The 26,158-nt window shown below is 39.2% G+C and overlaps 1 protein-coding gene across 1 annotated transcript in view; it reads right to left on the bottom strand.

Annotated features, from left to right (window-relative positions):
* Tbc1d19 (TBC1 domain family member 19) overlaps positions 1-26,158 on the bottom strand; it is a 123,335-nt gene that overhangs the window by 49,029 nt on the left and 48,148 nt on the right. Inside the window, exons 12-15 of the mRNA XM_038348808.1 lie at positions 18,306-18,380; positions 13,434-13,496; positions 3,744-3,828; positions 697-741 (exon numbers count right to left, since the gene is read on the bottom strand). Coding sequence (XP_038204736.1) covers positions 697-741; positions 3,744-3,828; positions 13,434-13,496; positions 18,306-18,380 — 268 coding nt within the window. The remainder of the gene's footprint in view (positions 1-696; positions 742-3,743; positions 3,829-13,433; positions 13,497-18,305; positions 18,381-26,158) is intronic.

Here is a 26,158-nt window from a genome sequence, read left to right on the forward strand (position 1 = left end):
GTTATCCACATGCCAAGCTGATGAGACTCACGTCAGGGAAGTCACAGAACTTAACCAAGGTCAGAGAGTGAGTTGGCAGAGCTCAGATCTGAATGCAGATCCACTGGGTCACAATGTCCAAGCTCTCAATTCCTCTAAAGCAAAAGTTCCTCAGGGTGTAGCTTAATAGCAGCAGGATAAGGACAGCTCGATGCCACATTTCTATGCTTTCTAAAAGACCTGTATGCTGAATGTCTAAACAGTGAACACTGGGTCCTGTGCAATCACATCTCAGCAAGTTCAATGATTTTCTTCACAACCTTTGTATTTCATAAATACCTCAGGCTGCTGATGCAGACAGGGCGGTCTGTTTTCCTAACTGCAGCCCTGTGGTGATAACAAAAAGTGCAAGCCCTAGTTGAGCTAGTTAGTGTTGCTCAAGGAAAACTACATGCCTTAGAAGTGGGCGTTTGCGCTGACTCAGCTTCTCACAAATCTCCTGTTGGCTCCAAGAAGAGCTGGAGAGGACACGCACAGTTTGGCATTAAACTACACAAACATGGACAGAGTCACTAAAATATACCTTTTACAGAAGGAAGGAATAATTTAGATGATACTTTGTGTTTCATTTTGAGGACAGAATGAGAAAGTTACAAGCCCAGAACAAAAGCAGTCATTGCCCCATTTCCTTCCAGAGAAAGCAGCAGCAACACTTACCATTTGGTGGATAAAAGACAGCGTATTCTTCCAATCCTAGCTTTCCTGTAAGAGAAAGCCACAGATGGTAAAACAGAGTTTGCTGGGTGTGTTTTTGTTTTTCTGAGACAGTGTTCTCTGTGTAGACCTGGTATCCTGGAACTTGCATTTTAGACCTTGAACTCAAAGAGAGTTCTGTTTCTTCCTCACAAGTGCTGGGGACTAAAGGCATGCACCGCCACCACCTAGTTAAAGTTTAAAAAAAAAAAAACAAAAAAACCCAACATTCTGTGAATGTCCTAACAACGAATGGATAATGAATGGAATTTTAAGAATAACCACAGTCTAACATTATTTTCTTTCTTGATATGGAATTAGTTGAAAATCTGTCAGCCATGTGTCTGATATCAACAAAGCCTTTTAGGAATTAGAATCAATAATATTGTTTAAACATTGCTTTCAATTTCCTTAAGCACTTGAAAATAATTTATCAGCATACAGTTGTTTTTCTAAACTTAAAAACACTACTCAGTAAAGCAAGTCTGATGTCTTGCATATCCCATTAGCTTGTATTTTTAGAAAATGTGCTGAAGAGTTAAAAACTAAATATCTTTTTTTTTTATGACAGGGTTTCTCTTTGTATCTTTGGCTGTCCTGGAACTCGCTTTGTAGACTAGGTTGGCCCTAAACACAGATCTGCCTGCCTCTGACTCCTGAGTGCTGGAATTAAAGGTGTACACTACCACACCTGGCCAAAACTAAATATCTTCAACTATGTATCAGTCATGTATCCAGACTCCCAACACAGTTTGTGTGATCAGAGAAAAAGGATGGATGGCTGAAAACAAAACTCTTCTGGGAAAGTCCGTTCTCTGTAATGCTCAAAAGCTGCTCACTTTCCCATCTTCCACTGAGTAACTTGAGGTGGGGAGCTGGCTAGTTTCATGTCGACTTGACACAAGCCAAGTTATCCGAAAGGATCAAACCTCAGTCGGGAAGACGCCTCCATAAGACCAGGCTGTAAATAGACAAGCCTGTAGGGCATTTTATTTATTTTTCTTAATTAGTGGCTGACTAGGGACGGCCCAGTTCATTGTGGGTGGAGCCATCCATGGGCCTGGTGGTCCTGGGTTCTATACAAAAGCAGACTGAGCAAGCCCTGAAAAGCAAGCCAATAAGGAGCACTCCTCAGTGGCCTCTGCGTCGCCTCCCGTCTCCAGGTTCCTGCCCTGTTTGAATTCCTGTCTCACTTCCTTTGATAATGAACTGTAATATGGACACACAAGCCGCTGCCTTTGCCATGCGTCTCCTCGCAGCAATGCTAACTAACCCCAACGAAGACAGGGGGTTTTCAGCTTGACAGTTTTCTGAGCAACTCTGCATTTATTAAAAGACACTGATCTGTGCATTGGGATTTGAATTAAAATTTATTAAGTTTTTCTTTAATTGGGTGTCAGGCAGGGAGAAGAGTAAAAAATGTGGCCATCTTAGGTTAAGGTGGGGACACACAAAACTGAACTTTGTGAGAAGAAACGATGGAATAATGAACCTGGACACACGGGTGATCACAGCAGTAGACGTCGAGACAAACATGCAAATATAGGGTACAGTCCTCACCCCCATGGCCTACAACCCAGGCCAAACCACAAATAACAGAATAGGACTGCTGACTTCTTTTAAATGGACTTGAGGGTTTCAGTGCTCGGGGAGGGAACTGATGATAGGCTGGCAGACATGAGACAGGCTAGGTCAGCAAGGACCTATAATTTGCGGGCTTGGAATGTGAAATTTCTCAGGCACTGGGGCTCTGGAAGGGCGAGGATGAATATAGACAGTGTGACCTAATCAGGGAGGGAAAGAAGATGAGGTTAAGATGCCAGGTGGAGGGTCTTACAATTATAGCTCATTTTAGTCCACTAGGTAATTCAATTTTATCATCAGTCTAAGTACAGGATAGGATGTAGGGGTGTGTGTGTGTGTGTGTGTGTGTGTGTGTGTGTGTGTGTGTTTGCATGCAGAGGCCAGAGATCACAGTCAATTATCTTCCAATCACCTTCACCTTATTTTCTGAAGCTTCAGCTAAGCTAGCTGACCAATGAGTGGGATCTACTTGTCTCTGCACCCCAGTGCTAGGGTTTCGGCACACTGCTCTGCCTGGCTTTACTGGGAACCAAAGTCAGAGCCTCGTGTTTGCACCACAGGAAACTTATCAACGGAGCCATTTCCCTACCCCAACATTCTCTTCAGATAAAAAGAAAAGAAAGTTTTAATGTATTCACGTCAGCCCCAAGTTGGGGGATCCTGACTCCAACACAAGATGATGGAGTCTATCCTACCTAGGGCAAAAGTTAGAACAACCAAGCAGCGATAAATTCCTGGGTAAAAGGGTTCTTTCTTCATGGAAGCAGCAGAAGGGTCACACATAAACAGGCAATGGGGCAGTGAGATTTTGTGCTGGTGATCAGGGAAAAGGAGAGAAGGGCTCGAGTTAGTTCAGTCTCCAGGCGATGACGGGACTTGAGACGGCGGCGTGGACAGGGACGCGATGAGGCAGCTAGTGTTAGGCAGAGCACTGGAACAGAAGTCAAAGGGGAACAGCGCGATGAGGCAGCTAGCGTTAGGCAGAGCACCGGAACAGAAGTCAGAGGGGAACAGCGCGGGCTTTATGCCATAATATTAGGCGAAGCAGAACTAGACAACTTTGAAGATTAATTTGCAAAAAGAAAGATAAGAAAAATTGAAAAGGCGAATCTTTGTGATGAGTTCATGGGTAGGGAAGAGAAGAAAATCCGACAGATTTGGCGCAACCGGGACAGAGGAGGCAGGAGATGGCAAGGACTAAAAAGGCAGCCGCGATGCTATCTCTGTCTCCCTTGGAGGATGAGCTGGGATTTGTTGCTAGGTGCTGACGTTGAAAGAAAAGACAGTCACTACTATTGCAGAGAAATCAGAAATAATTTTCAGTTTAAAAACTGGAAATACCAATATAAGTTATAAACCATTCAAACATTCTTGGAACAATTATGTAAGTCTGCAGCAATTTCTCTTTAGTATTATTAAAACATTACCTCTGATGTATGATTTCGGTGGTGAAGCGCTGTTGTATGCAAAATGACTCAGTACAGACGTATCCCGTGAAAAACAAAGTAATACCTGGATATAACATTGGAAAAATAAACAGTGAGCACTGCTATAAAACAATTGGTAACAAATAAATTAATTATAATTTCATACAGAGGAGGCCTTGGAGTGGGATGGCTTAAGTTTGGGGCTGCTCTTTGTAATGGGAAGAGCGCCCTCTATTGGTACACTTACACTAAATGCTCATGAGGGACTCCTCCTGAAGGCAGCCAGTTCCAGCGAGGATTCCCCCTATTTGTCGCTAGACTTTAAACACCAGAAAATGTAAGTTGCTAACTATGTGACGATTTTCCTGTGTTTTACCTGGAGACTAAAATCACCTTGAGAAACTTAACAGATGAGAACTACACGGGGCACCTGTGGGTGATCACACACAAGCACCCAGGGGTACAAGGAATGGGAACCAGACTTAATAGGTGTGCAACAGTTGGACATGCCAAGAATGAGGTGAGGGCCTCCATCCCCGGAAAGGATGGCAGCGGCAAAACAAAGGTTTTCCCAATACAGGTAGAAGCTGTCTGTCCCGGTCAGCAGGGGCACATAGCAACTCTATCAAGAAATAAAACAAAGAGGGTGCAATCAGGAACAACCCGACAGAACAGCGTCAACTGGAGTGTGGACACCAGCCTGAAACTTGGGGGCAGAAGTCCAGTCCTCAGGAAGGTGAAAGCATTTGGAAGACCTGGGATCCCAAGTCATCACAAAGAGGACTGCATTAAAAAAATGGGCACAGACTGAGGAATGATTTTGGACCTTTTGTGCCAGGTTGGTTACCCATCCAGACTTAATTTTGCTGGACTATCAACTGTAGCGCCACAGTTTATTAACTGGATAACAAGGGCAAGTGACTGGACTTCTAAGTATTTGTGTCCTTATAAGTATATGTAAAATGCATATAATAACAATGCTAAGGTCTAAGTGTATTGTGGGAATTAATTGGTATGCAGGAAGTGTTTAGAATAGTACCTGGGTATGTCACATTATTTAAATGTTATCTACAGTTATTGCTAAACTGTTATTAATCTTCTATATTAGCTAGTCTCTGTCCTTGATATATTTAATTTGGGATTTGTTTATATGGCTCAGCTACCATGTTTCTTCAACTTAAAACTCTGTATCTCCGCTTTTGGAAAATACCCAAGCATTATATTTTTGAACAAGCCCTACTTTTCTATATTTACGTTTATAGGATTTCTCTAATTCTGACCTACACCTCTTCAACCTTCTGTCCCTTTCAATTATGTCTATCACTTCAAACTCCACTTTTGAGAACTGCGCAGATTTCTAAAAGTCAGTTCGAGCTCTTATTATCCATCAAGCATAATGACAGGATGAAGTAGGGGTACATCAAAAGAAAGCCATGTAAACGAACATTGCTCTCAGTTACGGTGAAGGGAGGTAACAAGGAGCAAGTGTGGTGTGAAAGTAAATCAGATAGCACACTAGGTGTGGAACCACAGGAACAAGATAAAGGAGGCCCACAGAAGGGCTTGTCAATCCATAAAGAGTGGTTTTTGAGAAGGTGCCCTTTGGTCAAACACTTGAAAAGGGTTGAGAACCTTAGTGTGTGGCTAACTGGGGAAGAGTACCCTGGGAAGGGAACAGTTGGAGAGGGGGCTCTGGGGCAGTGAAGGTGGAGCATCAATGCCAGGTGGTGGGGACAGTTGTCTTTGTGTCAGTGGGCAAATGCCTAGCACTCAATAGTAAGTAACACTAAATTCCATTAAGACAGGAATGCTGGTATTATACTCACTGTTATGCTAAGAAATACGTTTCCTTTCTAGGATACAAATGGTATAAAATGGATTAATATTGTAAATGTTAACAATGAAAACACTTAACATCACGTTTAGTCAGCCATATTGATGAGACTTCATGGGTGGAGTCTCTCGGTCAGGTTTCCAGGAGACACAATCTCACAGCAAACTCTCGGTTCCTCTGTTTTTTCAATCTTTCTGTCCCCTCTTTCACAATGATCCCCAAACCTTATTTACAGGAATTATGTTCTGTATGTGTCAGTTAGGACTGAGGTCCATAATTGATCAGTTGTAAAGGTCTCCACCTGTTTCACAATAACCCTAAGTAAGGAGGCAATACTTGTCTGTATACCCTACTAGCCTAATTGGACTTAAGGCTGGCTCACCAAGAGGGAAATCAAGCCTGGTATTGGAAACCTAGCCAGCCACCTGGGATGGTACTCAGGAAGGAGGCACTCAGGTCAGTTCCAGCTCAGTGCCCTCTGTGTGTTGTATCTTACATACATAGTGTCTTTAGCAATAAAGACTTACCTTCCACTTCTAGGGGCAACCTAGGGCAATAGCAATAACCTATAATACTTTGGGAGTCTCTTGAACAACTCCTGTACCTAAGGCTCAGGGGGCATTTTGAAAAGAGGGCAGAAAGGTTAGCAAAGAGATGGAAGTTTGCTGTGAGACTGTGTCTCCTAGAACTATCCAAAGCTACATCCATGAAATCTTAGCAACATGGCTGCCTAAACATGACTGACCAAGGAAGAGACCAAGAGACATGCAAATGTGGAAGGGGGAAAACCCATGAGACCTCCACACTAGACAAAGAACTCCAGACAAACAAGGAGTACTAAGAGCTGGAGAAGCAGTCCTCCCTAGGGAAAAGCACGCTGACTAGTTATCTACTGCCAAATGGTCACCTCTAAAACACACAAATACGAATAACATTATATGGACTGAGTGTGTTATATTTATGCATTTCAGAATATATAAGCATATTTGAAAGTTAAACAACTACAGAGAAAAAGGCCATGAATTTGAAAAAGAGCAAATTGTGGGGAGGGCATGGAGGGAGGAAAAGGAAAGCAGAAATGATGTAATTATAATCTCGAAATTTATTTTTTTAAAATTGATCTTATTGATGTCATTACATTGACAATCTGTGAATGGCAAGATTACCCAGGATTGTATGACTGGACTCAACACAATCCTAGCGAACTTTATAAAGAAGACAGAGGCAGCAGGGCAGTGAGAGGGACTCTACAATGCTGTCTGCTGCTGCTTCTGAGAATGGTGGGACCAGCTGTAAGTCAAGGCATGAACGTCATTCTAGAAGCTGGGAAAGACAAAGAAATGGGCTCTCCTTCAGAACTCCCAGAAATAATGCAACCCTACGGATACTGCGAGTGTAAGCAAGTCAAACCACTCAGATTTCTGTCTCAGAACCTCAAGATTTATTTACTTTAAAACACTGAATTGTAATGATTCATTACAGCCACAGCAGGAAGCTAGTACAAATAATAAACTAATACAATAGATAACTCTAAGTAAAGGCAAAAATACCGAAAAATAAACCAAGAAAAATCCTAAGGAAATGTTTATATCAACATCGCCTTAGTTTAGCAGGCTGGGGTAGCACAGTAACTTTAGAAGAAGCACTGTGCTTAAATATACCCCATAGAGGTGCTGCTGCCTGTGGCCCCGAGAAGGCAGGACATCTGAGATGCTCTAGGGCACACTGGGACTGTAAAGTGAGAATGCCAGGGTAGTCATAGACAGTACGTGCCGGGGCGCAACCCTGCCACATGAGCAGAGCTGCCAGATTCATCGGAAACCTGCGGGGCTGCACACTCAGAAGGCAGCGGTCACTTACAAATTAAGAAAACTTAAATGTAGTAAGTGAGCTTACTCACAGCAGGGCTGTCCATTATTTAGAAGAATTGTAAGAAACCAGGCACTCATACGACCTGCAAGTTTATACCACAGAGTTAGACTAAGAATGTCTGCAAACGGTTTACCTGGGCTAAAAACTTTCTTAATATGTCAAAGAATATTTCTTTTCAACGTTTCTAAGAAAAAAGTCATTTGTGTGATGAAAACCACAAAAGAAATGATGGGTACCATCTGGACAACACAGTTAACATGTAAGTGTTAAAATCTTCCCATTTGCATTTTCTCTAACTAATGAAGAAATGATAACATTTCAAGAATGGCTTGAAAAGTACTCTTCCCTGCCTTAAATTTTTCATAAATTAAAGGGCAGTGTGGCTTACTGGGTTTTGGACATGGAACAGGCTTGGGGTCCTTGAAGTTGTATGAGCTTGGGATCTTATCTTCTGCATTTCATCTGAAAAAGGGAATAAGGTTACCCTGGAGAGCCAGGCATCCCTGCAGTCCCAGTCTTGAGATTCGGCTGAGGCAGGAGGATCAGTAGTTTCAGGACAGCATGGGCTACACAGCAAGTCCCAATTTCAAAACTCAAACCCAAACAATGGAACGTTTTATGTGGTTCTAAGAATTAGCTATCAAGAGGACTCTATGATGATAATGAAGCAGCAGGAAGCCATGACGCTGTCTTCCTACCGTGCAGGCAGCGGTGTCTCACAGAGCTCTCTGGGAGGCATGGAGTCTGTGGACACCTTGGAGTTTTCAGGGGACCTGCAGTGGTAAATCGTGGCTAACATGGCCAATGCCAGCTCACAACACAGCAGCATTTACCCCTCCCCACTCTTGAGAAGCAGTCGTGTATATGTTCTTAATACTCTTGTAAACAAAGCAAATAACTACCAGGCATAACGCCACACAATACAAATGTGATTTTTACTTACTTTGTAAGTAACCAAATTTAAATTTTCTAGTTATGATTGCTACTTCCTTATAGTGTACGTCCCAAAAAATTCCAGCACGCCTGCTGTTCCTTACAGACAGAGAAATAAGACTCAGAATTCCATGTCACAGTGGGAGCTACACCCCTTTCCTTGCTGCGCTGTAGACCTGCACACCACACTGCACACCTACTTCCTGACTGGTGACTACTGCGTCTGCCTGGAGTAGTGCAGAGGTGGAGGGTGGAGGTGGAGAAGGGTCCGCTGTTACACATACCTCCACTGCTCTCTAGCTGAAGTCAAGGTCCTGGATTTAAAGAGTAGACCGCTCCCACCCCTGTTCCATTCTCTTTTTCCTCCTGTTAGGAGACAGGACATTTTAACAAATGCCCCTGACTACGGAAAAACTGAGAAGGTAATCTGCCATGCTCAGGTAAAAATGTGGGCTCAGAAAAGTTCTGGAGAGACCTTAATGTTGTATCTCATGCCGAGTTTGGAAAGAACTTACAAAAATCAAAGCAACAAAACCTCCAAACAATACCTAAAAATATGGGCTAAGAGGTGAAGAAAGTATGATTTTTCAGAGAGAGATACATTATTATACTCAAATATCCAGTTTTCAACAAAAATCATAAAGAACAAATACAAAGAAATGAGAAAGTATGGGTCATTCAAATGAAAAAGTCAAATGAAATTGTCCCTACAAAGATCTGATAGAATATTTAAATGTTTGGGGGTTAAGATGATGATCTCAAAGAGGATCACATAAAGAAATATGTGGAGAAAATAAACAATAACATTTGAACAAAATGGAGACCCCAATTGAGAGACAATGAATTCAGAAAAACAACACAAAACAAAGACTGAAATGAAAATTCGCTGGAAGGATCAAAGGCAGATTGGAACAGGTGGAATATATCCTCCAGGGCTGAAGATAAAGCAGCGGAAATAATGGGTTTGTGAAACAGAAGAAAGAAAGTACTAAAATGAACAGACATTGGGACCTATGACATCACACTGACTACTGTATGTGCTGTACAGAGTCCAAAAGAAGGAAAGAAAGAAAAAAGGAGGAAAGGGTATGGTTTGGGGATTCCAGAATAAGACACTAGAGAGGAGGAAGCAGTGAAAAATCAGCCAAGCTCGATGGCAATGCCAGCAGGCAAAACACAAGAAAGCTCATGACCTCGTAGCCTAGAGGCCAAGAAAAACAAGGAAATTGAAGAGGCGTGATCAGCTGTGCACAGAACCTCACAGTGGCTGCGACTAATGTGTGCAGGACCTGCATAAGACCAAGCAAGATAAAAATCCCTGTGTGGATAGGCGAGGGGCACATGAAGTCCCAGCCCAGCTGAGGAACTATTGGCACCTGATGACTGACAGAGAGGGAAGGTCAGTTTTCTTTAGGAATGTGACCTGACAGGCTATCCATTCTACAGAAGATGGTCCCCCACCAGTGCAATACATGTTGTTGGTTTTGTTTTTCTAAGAAAGAGCACATGAGGTTGAGAGGGAAAAGTGATGGGGGTTAGAATGTCCTTTCTGTGCTATTGAGTTCAAGGTCATTCTCTCCTTTCTCTTCTAACAGATTCAGGGTATCTGGTCTTATGCTGAAGTACTCGATCAATCTGAAGTTGAATTTTGTGCAGGATGGTAAGTATAGATTTATTTTCTTTCTTCTACATGCAGCCATTCAGTCTGATGTGTCCATTTGTTGAAGATGCTGTATTTTATCTAGTGTATATTTTTGACTTCTTTATCAAAACTCAGAAGTCCATAGGTGTATGGACTTATGTCTGTGTCTTCAATTCCATTTCACTGGTCATGAAATATGTCTGTTTTTATGCAGGTACAATATTGTTTATATTGTTGTAGCTCTGTAGTACAACTTGAAATATGTAATGGTCATACCTGCATAAGTTCTTTTATTATTTAGGTTTCTTTTGCTATCCTGTTTTTTTTTCTTTTTTTCCATGTGTGTGTTTGTGTGTGTGTGTGCGCGCATGTGTGTGCATGTGTGTGAGCTTCCATATGAAGTTGAAGATTGTTCAGTTTCTTTGAACTGTGTTGGGATTTTGATGGGGATTGTGCTGAATCTGTAGACTGCTTTTGGTAGTATGGCCGTTTTCACAATATTAATCCTACCAATCCATGGGCATGGGAGTTTTTTCCATCTTCTGGTGTTTTATTCAATTTCTTTCTTGAGTGTCTTAAAGTTTTTATTATACAAGTCTTCCATGTGCTTGACTGGTGTTGTCCCAAGGGTTTACTGTTGTCATTTTAGGGTACTGTGAAAGATATGGTTCCCTGATTTCCTTTTGCCATTTGTATATAGAAAAGCTACTGATTTTTGTGTGCTAATTTTGTGCCCTGTTACTTTGCTGAAGGTGTTATCAGCTGTCTAATTTTCCTGGTAGAGTTTTTAGGGTCTTTTATGTATAAAACTATATCATCTGTAAGTATATTAAATTATTTATAAAGTTTTAAGTAATTGGACTATTTATAAAATAGCTTTAAAATATCATAATGAAAAAGTATTTTTTTTTTGAGACAGGGTTTTTCTGTGCAGCCCTGGCTGTCCTGAAACTTACTCTGTAGACCAGGCCGACCTCATACTCACAGAGATCCATGTGCTTCTCCCTTCTGAGTGCTGGGATTAAAGGCGTGTGTCACCATCGCCCAGTGAAAAAAGTATTTATTAATACCTGACTATGTAAAAAAAACTTAATTGAGTAATTTCTCAAAAGAGAAACCTCAAGTGTCCTCTCATTAGCAATGAGAATAAAGATCTATATCGACGCTTATTTAGAAAAATGAATAAAGAAAATAGTGTGTATGCACAATAGACTAAAATTTAGTCTTTAAAAAGAATGACATCTTGCCACATGAGACAGTATGGATGAACCAGATGGCCCTGCTGATTGAGGCAGGCCTGTCACAGACAGACAAAGATGGCAGAGCCTACTGACGTGAGACTTTTAAAGGGCCAAACGCACATCAGTGGGGATCAGAGCAGCCACTGCCAGAGTTTGCAGAGCACACAGGAGGGAATCGATAGTCAGTGGATTCAGTTATGGAAAAGTTATCATAAATTCGTGAGATAGGGTATGCCCCACATATAGTTAATAATAACTCTTGTTTAGTATTATTTCTAAACTACAGCAGAAACAGCAGTCATGAGATACAGTTGGGAAAAATTATGGAAAACTTAAAAAGAATGGAATTTGAACTAAAATGTTGATAAAAATGAGTAGGCGCTAAAGGTCATGTTGAGAATACTCTCAGTATACACTGTGAGAACTTTACACAGCCCTCACCAACAATTCCAAACCTCCTCTACATCCATGCCCTGCCTCAGCACCTAGACCGCGGGCCATTAAGGGAACTGTAGTTTACAGTGTGGTGACCGTTAGGATTCCCTGAAGATGGTCCTGGTTTTCCTCGGCAAACACATGCACTGTTTGAAAATGATGCTGCTGTCTGACTTGTTTACTTTCAAGTTTCTTACATACAAGTCACTTATGTGGGGGTGGAATGGATATGCTCTTATGGGTTATTCTGTTATTAACTGGAGAAATTGTTACCCTTGCTCACTGACTCTGTCAGCAGGTGAATTTGTCACCCAGCAAACTTCTGTTACCACCACCAAAAGACTTTACAGTTGGAACTTAAAACTGACGGTCTCTCCTCATTCACCAATGTGATAAGCTTGTCAAATTTATACTCTCTGTAATCACACATTGAAATACAACAGTCAGAGACTATAAATCATGACATTGTTGGCTCTTGGTTGGTACATGGTAATGGATATGTCCATAAGTTTGGTGTTATAACACTTTTAATGTAGTATGGTGTATATGTATGTATGTGTATAGATGCATGTGCATGTGTACATTTATAAGTGTTTGGATGTGTGTGCCTGTCTGTGCCTTCTGAAAACGGGAATGACCGGCAGACCACATGCCCACCAAGACGTACATGGGTTCTGGGGATAAGAACTCTAGTTCCCAAGCTTGTATCCAGGTACTTTATTCAGAGAGCCATCCCCTTGGTCCTGTTATAACAGTTTTGTATTTGTGATTAAAACAGCATAAAAAAGACTAAACTTTTTAATAAGCAGAGAAATTTAGATGTTTCAGGGTTTTTTGGTTCAAATTATATCTTTACTTGTATAAAATTAACTACTATATTTTCCTTAGAAATCAGTTCAGAAAGGATCCATTATATTAGGAACTAAATCATAGGAGAAGGAAATCTAGAATTCTATGATATTGGGGAAACCTCAGCCAGAGAGTAATATTAAAATCCTAAAAATACTCAACTTTTGGATAAGGAAAGCAAGTTCTGTTCACTTATCTACTGATCTATCTTCCAAATTCACTAATTACTTACTGATTTTTCAAATATACTGTTAGCCACTCAGAGAACTTTTCATTTCAGTTATTTTATTTTTCAACTCTGGAATTTGTTTTATTTTCATCTCTTTATTGACCTTATCTACTTGATTAATAAGTCATCCAACCTTCCTTTACTTATTCAAGAATGGATTCTTTAGTTCTTTGACATGCTTATTTTTAAAAAATATTTATTTATTCTTTGACAGTTTTATACATATGTGCAATGTATCTTGAGTCCATACACCCCAAATTCCCCTCTCTCATTTAGCCTGTACTCTGAAATATTTTTAATTGATGTTTGAAGTTTGTGTATGTCAAAATGATCAGAATAATCATGATTCTCCACACTGGTTTTAGAAATTTAACTATTTATTATTATATCCAATAGAAAGTATCATGTAAAATACATTCTCTAAACATCTTGGGATTGCTTAAGTATTAAGTCGACATCCAGTTTTATAATTTGTGCCAACAAAAACTGTAGAAAACTGACCTGCTAGCACATCTTGGCTGAGGCACATTTAACCAAAAGGGGCAGCCCAGAAACTCACTTTGGAATTTGGAATATTTATTTAACTATAGAATATCTCTAAAATATTATAACTTGGAGAATTTAAAACAAAGATCTGGATAACTTAAAAACTTACCTGATATAAATAATCTTCAAATACAAAATAGTAATCATCATTGCTTGCTGTCAGTTTCACATCCTGCAATTAAAAGTTACAAAGCACTGAAAATTACTCAATGAAACTGCCTCTAACTCTAAAGAATAAATGCAACATTTGGAAATAATATTACAATGAATTATATATTTAATGTGATGTTTTAGAAATTTCCTGGTAAGATTTTATTCCTATTACATATTTACTCAGCAAAATATGTACTACACTATTTGATTTCTAATTTCTTAAAGTTTCATTAAAACTCCTTAAGATTTATTTCAGTTAATCTCCTCCTAGATGTCTTAAAGCTAGAAAAGAAAAACCAACAGGGTCACACGCCCAGCTGCAGTTGTAACACTCTCCCCCAGACTAAACCCCACCCTCACCACTCACAGCTAACACACTTAGCCATTCTCTCAAAACATCTCCTATGTGTTTGCCATTGGTCACTTGAAAATCACCACCTGCTCTTGGGAGGCTAACTGTGACTTTCTGCCCCATGAACTCATTCTTCAGGGCTGGTTCATGTCATCTACTGGAAAGAATGTTGTTCCTTTCTTTACATACTTCTGTGTGCATTTCTTGCTCTGAGACTACTTAAAAGAATTCTACTCTCCCAAAGAGACTTTTGGCTCTCTCATCTCCAGTGCCTTGCTTTATATACACTTAGCTCCATCACAGGGTCTGACACCTAAGCCATCAAAACATGACTTGATGGCTCAATGATGAAATTAACAGAAACTAATGGCCCAATTGCAGTTCTTGGTGATGTGATGCAATGTATCATTACGTAGGTGACCTATCCAGTAGCAAACCAACCAAAGCTCAGAGAAAAAGCAAAACATCAGAATCCCCCCTAGACTGTCTCTGAACAGGTTTTATGGTGACTTGAGATGTTGATTGTGCACTTCAGGGTGAAAAGCACGAACATCCCACCAGATCTGAGTAAGAGTTTAATTCACTTACACTACTTCTAGTTGCATAACTTTAGCTACACTACTCCAAATCTAGGCCACTGTGCTTTGATAAATGACCCCCAAAAGTCTATGTGATAAAGGTTTAATCTCCACTTCATGCACTTCTGAGAAGTGCTGGAACTTTAAATGCTGGCACCCAGTGAGAAAAGTACAGTTACTGAGAGGTGAATCGAAGAGATATGGACCCAAGTAACTTTGTCCTTTCTTTGGACCTTAGCTGCCACGAGGCAAATAGCTTTGCTCTACCTTGACTCTTGCCATGAGGTACTGACTTCCCAGACCAAAAAGCACTAGGACTCCATAGTATGAAGTATACAGTAAAGTAAGCCTTTCCTTCTTCAACAATAGCATCTCATATACTGTCACCATAACAACAGAAAGCTGAGTCTCCATGTCTGTAAATGGGTAGATTATTATGTTATGGGATATTTATACACTGTGTGAATATGAGTTCCTGTGACTGGTGTAATAAAAAGTTGGCTGGCCAATAGCTAGGCAGGAGAATATACGTGGTATTTCTGGGCAGAGAGAGAACTCTGGGAAGAAGAAAGGTGGAGTCCATCAGTTAGATGCAGAGGAAGCAGGATGAGCAGTATGAAGATGAGAAAATGAGCCTCGTGGAAAAATGTAGACTAAAAGATATGGGCTAATTTAAGTTATAAGAACTGGTTAGGAATAAACCTAAGCTTTGCCCAAGCTTTTATAATTAATAAGTCTCCATGAATTTTTTGCAAGCTGGCAATCTAAACAATAAAGAAGTGCTGCATTACTACTTATGTCAAAAGGTATGGGAAGTGCTAAGATTCTGAGCCAGTACTCAGCAAACTCTAAGAGTTGATTAAAGGCCCCTCCAGGTATATTCTTAAGTAGATACACTGTACCTTGAAGATCCTCTACACCCAACAGATGCTGATACTATTGAACCCACTATATAATCAATTCAACAAAGTACTCACTGGTTGATCAGTGTTGATAGAGGTTTCTGTCCTACCCAGTTCCATAGCTATTTAGTCCCAAAGAAACACACAAAAACTTACATTAATTATAAACTGGTTGTCCTATTGGCTCAGGCTTCTTATTAACTCTTATATCTTACATTAACCCATAATTCTTGCCTGTGTTAGCCTACATGGTAAAGCTTGATACCTTCTATCCATGAGGCATTCTCATCTAGCTTCCTCTGTGTCTGGATAACAACTGCAGCCTGAGCCTTTCCTCTTCCCAGAATTCTCCTGTTCTGGTCACCCCGCCTATACTTCCTGCATGGCTACTGGCCAATCAGTGTTTTATTAAACCAACACAAGTGACAAATCTTTACAGGGGCCGGGCAGTGGTGGCGCATGCCTTTAATCCCAGCACTTGGGAGGCAGAGGCAGATGGATCTCTGTGAGTTCGAGGCCATCCTGGTCTACAAGAGCTAGTTCCAGGACAGGCTTCAAAGCCACAGAGAAACTCTGTCTCGAAAAAACAACAAAAAAAAATCTTTACAAGGTACAAGATAATTGTCCCACAGCACCTCCCTTTGTTTTTTCCAAAACAAAAACTCTGAATGTAATCTTTGTTTTGCGTTTTTTACTGACCAGTATCCATAACTTGTAACCAACACTCTAAACAAAGACAAACATCTATAATCCATTTTGGGAGGAACGTGAGCATAATTTTCTAGGCTACTTCCTGCTGACTTGGAGTGCTAATAATCTTATGGGGGCATAAAAAATTAGGATTATGGTTAAGTCCAGACTGGAATATTCTGTGAGGCTTGATCATCTCAGCCAGAAGTCTTGAGGCTGTTCTAGATGTAGAACTCAGAAAAAATTCCAACAGAGGTCCTCTGAAATGTTAGATCATCTGGGCCATCTGCTTCTATTGGAGATTTTTTCGGGGGATCTTCCTTGATCAAACCTGATTTTTTTTTCTTAACCCAGAATAAATCCATAGCCTCTCATTTCCTTTATCAGTGGAGCATTCTCATCTTTCTTTCTCTGTGTCTAGGTGATGACTGTAGAATGAGCCTTTCCTCTTCCCACAATTCTCCTGTTCTGGTTGCTCACCCATACTTCCTGCCTGGCTTCTGGCCAATCAGCATTTTATTAAACCAATACAAGTGACAAATCTTTACAGAGCACAAGATAGCAGATAAAGATGATCAGATTGAAGGACACCAAAACAAAAACACAAAGAAAATAAAGACAATGTTTATCTTCAAGAAGTCTACTCTATCAGTCAGAGAGATGGTTCAGTGGTTAAGAGCACTCACTGGTTGCTCTTCCAGAGGTCTTAATTCCAAGTACCCACATGGAGGCTCACAACTGTCTATAACTTAGCCCTATGGGATCTGTTGCCCTCTTCTAGTGTGCAAATGTACATGCAAACAAAACATAAAAATCTACCATATCAATGAAAAGAATAAATATGTAATAAAAATATGGAAAAATCATAATGATGGATTAAAATGATCCACGACTATACCGCTGAAACAGTCTAGAACAATCAGCTAAGCAGCTGAACCAAACAGAAGTCGAGGATGGATGGAATAAGTCATGAATAGCTCTGGAGAAAACTTGAAACTACAGAGCACAGGCAAAGAAATGGATCACTCATCAGAGGTTCCATGGGGAAGGTAAAGCAGTACCTTCACAGCAAAGGTGAGACTGACTCAGAGCCAAATGGTCTCAGCGGTAAAAATGATGTCTTACAGAGGCTTGTGGAATGCCAAAGCAAATCCTTACCCAAGAGAATCTTGCTGATTGTTGTTAATTCTTATTAGAGGTTAATTAAGCCTTTTCCTTGGGAATGTGATAAAAAAAAATGAATGAGAAACACTGGTATAACTGGCAGGCCAGAGTAAACAATAGAACTAGAGGTTACAGCCACAAGGTAAGTTGTTGGGGAGGTGAGGAGAAGCCAGTATAGATAAAAGAATCTAAGAGTTCAATTCAGAGAAGGGATTTATTATCCTTTCCCACACATTTCTTGACCATAATCATTCCAGGGGAAATGTCTATATTTACAGTTTAATTCCTGGCACCAACTACTCAATGTACTACATTTTTGAGTAGTACTTATTAAGTTGAGATATACTTGACGACATATTTAGAAGATTAAACAAGTGTTTATTATGTGACTGAAGAGATGGTTCAGTGGTCAAGTACAGAACCACTCTTGCAGAAGATTTAAGTTTTCTCACTTCAGACAGCTCACAACCACCTGTAACTCCAGGGGCACCTGCTTCATGTGCACACTCCCATATGAAGACACATGCACATAATTTAAAATAGCTTTATTACAAATAAAATATACAATAAGCCCTAAATAATTATGAGATAAATAGAATTAAAATACTATAGTCTTGTTTTAATTTTAGTTGTTTTTCCACTTTCTTTGTGTGAAAGACTTGAATTTAAAATGACCAAAGTTTTTTCTCTTCACAAAAACATGGAGGGGTTGGGAAAAGAACATAAGAACAATTCCCTCAGAAAGAAGACAACATGCCTGCAGACCTCAAGCTTGGGAAATCAGCCTCAACTTCACAGGTACAATGATCATGTCAGTTATTTCCTCCCTCACTTGCCTTCTTTCCTTCCTTTCTTTCATTTTTTTTGTCTTTGTTTTTGTGGGGTTATTTTTGAGAGGGTCTCATAAAGCCCAGGTTAGTTTCAAACTCACTAAAAATCCAAGCATGACCCTGAACCCCTCCTGGTCTTCCTTTCTCTGGATTCAGGGTACAGGCATCCTAGACATGTACTATCACATAGTCACTCAAATTGTTTTTCAAGTTTAATATGTACTTTTGCCCATAGTTCAAGCCCTGCAGGGAGAAAGTTTTTCACTGTAAATGCCACTGATAAAATGGAAAACCATAAATACTTTTACTTACTTTATAAATTAGACTGTCCACCAAAAGGTCATGCTGTATCACATTGGTCTTAAGTTGCTCATAATATAGGATGTCCTGTATTTAAAAGTAAAGCATATAAAAATTTAATGTTTATAATGTCATCCTCAAACCTTAATAAACAATAGTCAATAATAAAATTATGGCATTTAAGTTAGAGACTATGTTTTATCCATTATCCATCTATTCATTACTAAGTAATGATAAGTAACAGTAGATGTTTAATAATATGCCTATTTTCATCACAGGTACCTACTGAGTATTCAATCAATATTTGATAAACTTATTAACTATAATAATGACAATAACATTTATGAACTAGGTATATCTGATGGTTACTTTAATAAAATTAAACAGAACAATGAGAACCATCTCCACCCACATCTGAGGAGCTTAGGTCCAGAGCGCACTAACTCACTGTCCAAAGCCACAGACTAGTCATTGTCAGGGTTCAAGGCTTTACAGCTGGGCACAACTACTGTTTGCTTTTCTCCTTTGCAGCTTGTGAAGCATCTAGATGTGAATACTAGGCTAGCTGTGCTTGGGGAGGCTGCTTGTTCGTTCCTGGCTGCCCAGACCATGAAATAATTACACAGAAACTATATTATTTGCAATACTGTTTGGCCAATAGCTTAAGCGTATTGCTAGCTAGCTTTTATATCTAGTATTAACTCATTTCCATTATTTTGTATTTTGCCATAACACTCGTGGCCTACCAGCAAAGTTCCAGGTGGCAGCTTGCATCTTTCCCCTCTTGCAGCTACATGGCATCTCACTGACTCCACCTTCTTCTTCCCAGCATTCAGTTTAGTCTCCCCGACCCCTACCACCTAGCTCTATTCTGCCCTATCACAGGCCAAAACAGCTTCTTTATTGATTAACCAATAAAAGCAACACATATACAGAAGGACTTCCCACACCAGAGCTGGTCCTCGGGAGAAGGCTTCTAGGTCAGCCCTGGTTCAAATCCTTTAAGACTTGCACACCACAGCTTTAAAGTCACTTCCCTCCCAATGGAGACTCAGGCTGTCTCTAAGTAGCTTGTCCTTATGCACAAGCTGCAGTAAATCCCCTCCTGCACTATGCTGCTCTGTCTGTAGGATAAACAGGCAAAGTGGAGCTCTAGGGTGAAAACTATACACACCTTCCGTCAACACACGGACTGCCTGACTACTCTTCAAGAACAATACCAATTCATAGTCCCCCAGCAAAATGAGGCAACATTTAATCTACACATCTACCTCTATAAACCCTGCATTAATGAGAAATGATATTGCATTGTTGTGTTCGTTTGCACTTTTTTCAATCAACAACCTGAAGATCCTCCCCTCTGCATCCTGGCCTTAGATTTCCATAGCAGGGATTCGCCCGTCACAGCATTATCTGTCTGTCCATTCGGTGGTCTTTCTCTCTATAATGTGTCAGTCTCTTCATTAAGAAGGAGAATCAACCTTCTGTCATTGTGTTGTAAGCACTTTTCTTCAAAATAACATGCTGTTTGAATTTTTTGGTAAACACTGACAATTCCTTAGATGTTCTTTGTGGTTTTGGGTTTCGTTGCATTAGGAGAGACTTTCACACTACATGTTCATACAAATCGTTTTTGAAAAGCTGCTAATTTTTCACTCAAATATCTGTATATTTCCTGGAACTTATTATTGTGTCTTGTATCAAAAGGTCTTGCTGTTTTCTGCCAGTGTAACAGCTAATTATCAGCATCAGCATTTTCCACCAAAGTAAAATTATAGAGCCAGGGCTACTCACTAATTCGCTACTCCGCTTTCTTTAATGATTTGCTTATTCCTAGACACTTAACCTCATAAACATCATAAGGTGACTCACCTGGTTAAAAATAAAAGAGATTTGACCATTTTTTTAGACAAAAGTGATGTTTTATGATGTTAAGGCATCCCATCCAAGAATACGATGGAGATCTCTATTGTGTAAGACAAATCTATAAGCTTTTGTGGGCTGCAGAGAAAGCAAGCAGCACTTTGTTGTGAGGGAAAATGGATGCACACCATAAGCTCAGAATGGGGCCTGGCAGGTCTCCTGGGGTCAGGTTTTACTGCTCTCTGTCTTGTGTGTGCACTGTTTTCCTCGCACTGTGTGCGCTCCAAGGCTCTCGACATTAAACTTTTTCATGTTCCTGCTATAATAAACCAGGTGTGTCTCACTTCTGTATTTCAGGTTGATAATATGGAAAAAGCTACTGATTTTTAAATATTTTTATAGAATATCCTATTAAAACATTTTAATTCTAGTAATTTTTTTTTAGTTTTCTAGGTATTTAACCATGGTCTTAATACATGTGACTATCATATACGCCAGAATATGACTGTGTGTCTTCTTCCTCCAATCATAAACCAGTTCATATCCCTAACTCACAACACTGGTTAGAGCCTTAGAGACGGTGCTGTGTAAATAGTGGTACTGTTGCAGCCTTGTGCTGATTCCAGCAGGAAGAATGTGAGAGCCACTCTTCAGCTTCTACTCAAACTGCCTGTAGGAAATAGTCTTAAGTTTCAGTTACTTTCAAGATTGGATTTGAAATGGCTGTTGGGTTTAATCTGGGCCATATGGCACCTACTGTGACTTTTCTCTGTTAACATGCAGATTATGTGATGGGAGGCCCAGTAGCTGTGCCACCCGTTACTCAGTGCCCTGCCAGTGTGAATTCAGTTGATCCAAGCTGGACAGGACAGGCTGTCTTTTTACTTCTCTGACAATCTACAGTGTATGTGTAGTCAAAGAAGATGACCATTCCTGTGTGAGGGGGACAGTTCTGCAAATTATTAGTGAGATATTGTATTATCTACATTTTATCCTAGCACTTTTTTATCTCTCATTTAAAGCAGAGATAAACACAGTTCTGGTAACATCTGAGGAAATAGTGTTTTAGAAAAGTTTCAGTGAGTTTACACTATTAATTTTTAATTTGTTTTTTAAAACTTTTTGCTCATATGTATGCTGACATATAAACAAAAGAAATCAAATCAATTATAGGAATTATTTTTTTGGGTAATATACACTGAAAAAATTTACCTGTATTTATAACTTCTGAATTATAAATGCTCACAGAGAATTTTACTTTAATTGCTATGCCCAACAATACTTATTTTCAAATGTACTTGTAATGCTTTTTTGTAATGTTTTTTATTATCAACTAATTACATGCTTTTCTTGGCTATTGCTAGAAAAGTAATAAATATCCTAATAAGAGTTATCATTAAAATACTAATTTTAGGATCAGATATTTTATAAAGAAATATATCAAATGCATTTAATAAAATTTTAATCACAAAGCAAAATTTTATTGGGCCCAATTATTCAAAATAGTCAACAATCTCCTAAATATAATTACAGAGTAATACTGTGAACTAATAGAGCTGGCTAAAGTTCAGACAAAGTAATAAAATATTATGCAACAAAGCAACAAATACAAAATACAAAAAAAGTGGCTAAGTGAAAGCAAGGTTATGCTGGTTCAGAAACTCATCTGTCCATAAAATTTCAAAATCACAGGCTAGATAGCAAAAATGCTTCAGAAAACAAGTTCACATTCTTTCAATATGTAGTCAAAATATACTGGCTTCTTCTAATAAGCAAATTAAGAAGTATCTGTAGCCTTCATAAAATGAGAGCAGTGGCACGTTCACATTGACTTCAGTACCAACGAGCACAAAAATAAGTCATAGCAATCTATTAATACTGGTATGCACCAAAGCTTCTGTGTACACAAGAAATAATTACACAGATAAATGTTTTTGTACTTTGCTTTTAATTATATTTTACATGTCATCTTACTCAGCTAAACACATGTTTAATTAACCTTTAGTATATTTTATTTAAAAAGTGGTTTGGACATTTAATATTCTCTCTTTTGGAGATAGAGCTATGGGAAGACTCTAGATAGATAAGTTATCATATGTCACAAAACTGTAAGTGAAGAATTTTTTTTTAAAAAAAAATCATGCTTGCTGGGCGGTGGTGGCGCACGCCTTTAATCCCAGCACTCGGGAGGCAGAGGCAGGTGGATCTCTGTGAGTTCGAGGCCAGCCTGGTCTACAAGAGCTAGTTCCAGGACAGGCTCCAAAGCCACAGAGAAACCCTGTCTCGAAAAACCAAAAAAAAAAAAAAAAATCACGCTTATGAGTGTTTTACCTGCACTTAAGCTTGTGCACAACATGTGTGCCCACGGAGGCCAGAAACGGGGACTGGGCCCCTCGGGACTGGGGCCACAGGTGGTTTTCTGAGCCACTGTGTGGGCTCTGAGAATCAAACTTCGATCCTCTGGGAGAGCAGCCAATGCTTTCAGCTGCTGAGCCATCTCTCCAAACCCAAAACTATTTTGTAAATCATGTGATTTAGGCACAAGTTCAGAGAAATTTCTCGGAAGATGAGGTAAACTACCCAATTCTAGAATTACCATTGTGCAATGTATTTTATTTTCATGTAGACCATCATAAACATTATAATCCATCATTTATTCAAAATTAAGTATTCGGTAGTAAATTAAAGGTAGGTGGCATTTTCCACACTAATATAGTTCCTCAAGATTTAAAAACATCTACTGAACCAGTTTTAAGGCTGTCTGCTCCCTCAGAGCAGTAGGAGAGGAAGAGCTAAAAACCCATGGCCTCTGAGAAGCCCTAATCTCCCATGAAAATAGGAAAAAATAGAAAAAGGTAAATTCAAATGAAGATCTAGATTATTCCAAGGACAAAATAGGCAACTGTATTAAGTGCAGCAGCAACAAGAATTAAAGTATGTGCCCTGCTCCTTGGTGACCTGGGTAGGGCGTTGCTGCTGTGCAGTGGGGACATAGACTCGACTACAGCAGACTGAGGAATTTACTAAAGAAAACAATGCATCCTATTAGTTAATGTAAGTCATTAATGAAATTCAGTATAGCACAGACTTTTAAGATGCAGCTTTGAAAGGAAAGAGGAACAAGGAAGCAGCTAGAAAAGACACAGAATCTATAACTTATTTTATTCTTAAAACAAAGAGGATGTGAACTGGGAGCTCCAGGCTCAAGCCTGCAGGGCTATGCAGAGGGACGGCTGCTCTGAGACACAACTCCTTCAGCAGTAGTGTTTGCTTATCTTAGGTGGACAACATTCTCTAAGAAAGACTTGATGACCAATATGATAGCCATACTAATTCTCCATGAATATGTCTATCCTTAGACGTCTCAAAGAGTAAATAAGTTGGGATTTGGAATCATGGCTCAGCACCTAGGAGCACTGACAACTCTTCCCGAGGACTCTGGTTCAGTCACACCAGCTGTAAACTCCAGTGCCAGGGGATCCAGTGCTTCCTTTTGCCGTTGGAGGGCACTACATGCACGTGGTGCACAAGCATACGTTCAGGCCAAACACCATTTCACACACAATTTTTCTTAAAGTAATAAAAAGTTTTAAAATAAATTAGGATCCAGTAATTCAGCATATATTTCCTGATCATCTTTTATGTGCTAGGTAGGATTTTTTCTTTGGCCACAGCACTCAAAGCAGACCGTCCTAAGGAAATATTTGTTGATCAAATAACTAGTGAGAAAGTTCTAATGTCAGTGCAGGTTCAGGCAGGCTTTCTGGAGAAAGGGACAGAACAGACTTGGAGTACCTCAGTAATACGGGGAGATCTTGTTTATTTGTTTGTTTGTTTGTTTGGCATATGGGACATATGCAAAGATAGAGAGAAACAAGGTATGTTAAGAAAAGTTTTAAAATGTTTTAAGCAAAGGGGCAGTGGTGGCAAACACCTTTAATCCCAAAACTAGGGAGGCAGAGGCAGGCGAATCTCTGAGTTTGTGTCCAATCTTGTCTACAGACTGAGTTCCAGGGCAGCCAGGGCTACACAGAGAAACCCTGTCTGAAAAAACCAAAGTGTGGTGGTAGGGGGTGGTTGGTGGGCAGATGTTAATATTAGAGAAAGGGTGTTTGAAAGCATTTGTAGGAAACAAGGGTGCATGCTGGAAGCCAGACTGAATCCAGGCACAAGAAAATAATACTGTAAAATGGAATGGTAGAAATATGTAGAGATAAATACAAAAATTTCAAACAAATGGAGGAACTGAGTCAAGAGGGAATTACAGATGAAGATGGTATGAGATTCATGTAGACAGAAAAGAATGGGATGAGCCTTGCATCCGGGGCATTCTGACAGACAGTGGTACAAAACAAACAAAGACTTCAGGAAGAACTGGGACATCTTGAACTTGAGGTGCTTAGAAGATATTCATGTGCATCAGTCCACTGGGCCCCCATCAAAACTTCAAGAAAGAGACCTGACAAGACTGTCACTCTGAGGTAACTGTAATTGGAGCCACAAGAATTAAGGAGGGTTACTAAATGTATAAATGAGAAGAGACAGAACACCAAAAACTTAAAACCCACATGGAGAGGGGAGTTCAGAGACAGAGCACCCTCCCTAGCAAGTATGAAATACTGGGTTTGGTACCCAGCACCCCCAACATATACATTACTAAATAAAGCCTCACATAAGTGTCTGTTGTTTCATCAGTGAACAAAATATCAAACAGTTTTTGTTTTTAGTTAGCAAACTGATATCAAGCATATTTAAAAATATAAATAACATTGCTAAATACATTTTTGGCTCACACAGAGATGTGTAGAAAATGAGCATATAAAAGCAATCCTTTGAAACATATCACCAAAAAAAAAGAAATATATCACCTATTTTCTTGAAAAGCAAAAAGTCGAAGTTAAATACTTTCCAATTGAATATACCATATTAACCAGCAGGAATGTAAAGTATTGTATTCAAGGTTTTTTGCAGTAAAACGAAAAAATTAAATATCTCAATAAAATTTTATCTTAGAATAGCTCTCATTTACTGGAAACAGTCAAAGACAGAACAATGAATTGAGCCAAACTTCTAAAGAATAGATTTGGAGGAGCAAATCTGAAGGTTTTGCTTATGTGTCTAAACTTTCAACTCTGACTGCAACTAGATATGCAGCTTAAATGATAGAAAAATCATTCAGTAAAAAGTATTTCCCTCTTTCCTTCCGCTACCCCACTTCAATGATTCCTGTAACAGTTATTTCAAAACTTCTGTACTCCACTGTTTTTCTGAAAATATTCATTTGTAATTATAAATATTAGATAGATTTAGCATTTAAATTTACATTTTAAATGGCTACAATTTCAAAATTTAAGTGTAAAAATCATGTTGGAATACTGCCCAAAACAATCATTGTCTGTCATTATTAAGGTGACATTTTTTGAAAAATTCTAAATTTGGTGTGAAAGGTAGCAATTCCTTTGCACACAGAACAGAATTTGTCTAACTCCACAGCAGTGAGGGCAGTGTGTTACTTGGAAACTTAAATCCAAAGAAGAATTATGTTTTCTAGAAGATCAAACAAACAGGAAAAAAATATGCTTCGTAAACAATTATCTCCAAATTGTTTCCATAAGATAGCAATATCTCTCATGCTGAAAAACTGTTCTGCTGTAAATCATAAGCTTCATTCTTTCAAATAAAAGATGACATTAGTGCTGTTGAGAGGGAGACTTAAGACACACACCATACATACAGACACACTACATATAACCTGCAAAGGTTAGAAATGTAGTTTTTATAACAGACAGTAATGTTTTAGTTTGTTATCTGAATTATAAATCACAACTGATTTGTAACATAATTACAGATAATACTATTATGACTACTGCCATTAGTGGCAAACATTTGTGTCCATTATTATATAATAGACTTATCTATGTTACTTTTTGTATATTTGTCACAATTCTGTGATATAAATATTATTACCTATATTTATGTACAGTTATCTGAGGCTTGAAATT

Source organism: Arvicola amphibius, chromosome 1, assembly GCF_903992535.2.
Source record: "Arvicola amphibius chromosome 1, mArvAmp1.2, whole genome shotgun sequence".
Classification (NCBI taxonomy): domain Eukaryota; kingdom Metazoa; phylum Chordata; class Mammalia; order Rodentia; family Cricetidae; genus Arvicola; species Arvicola amphibius.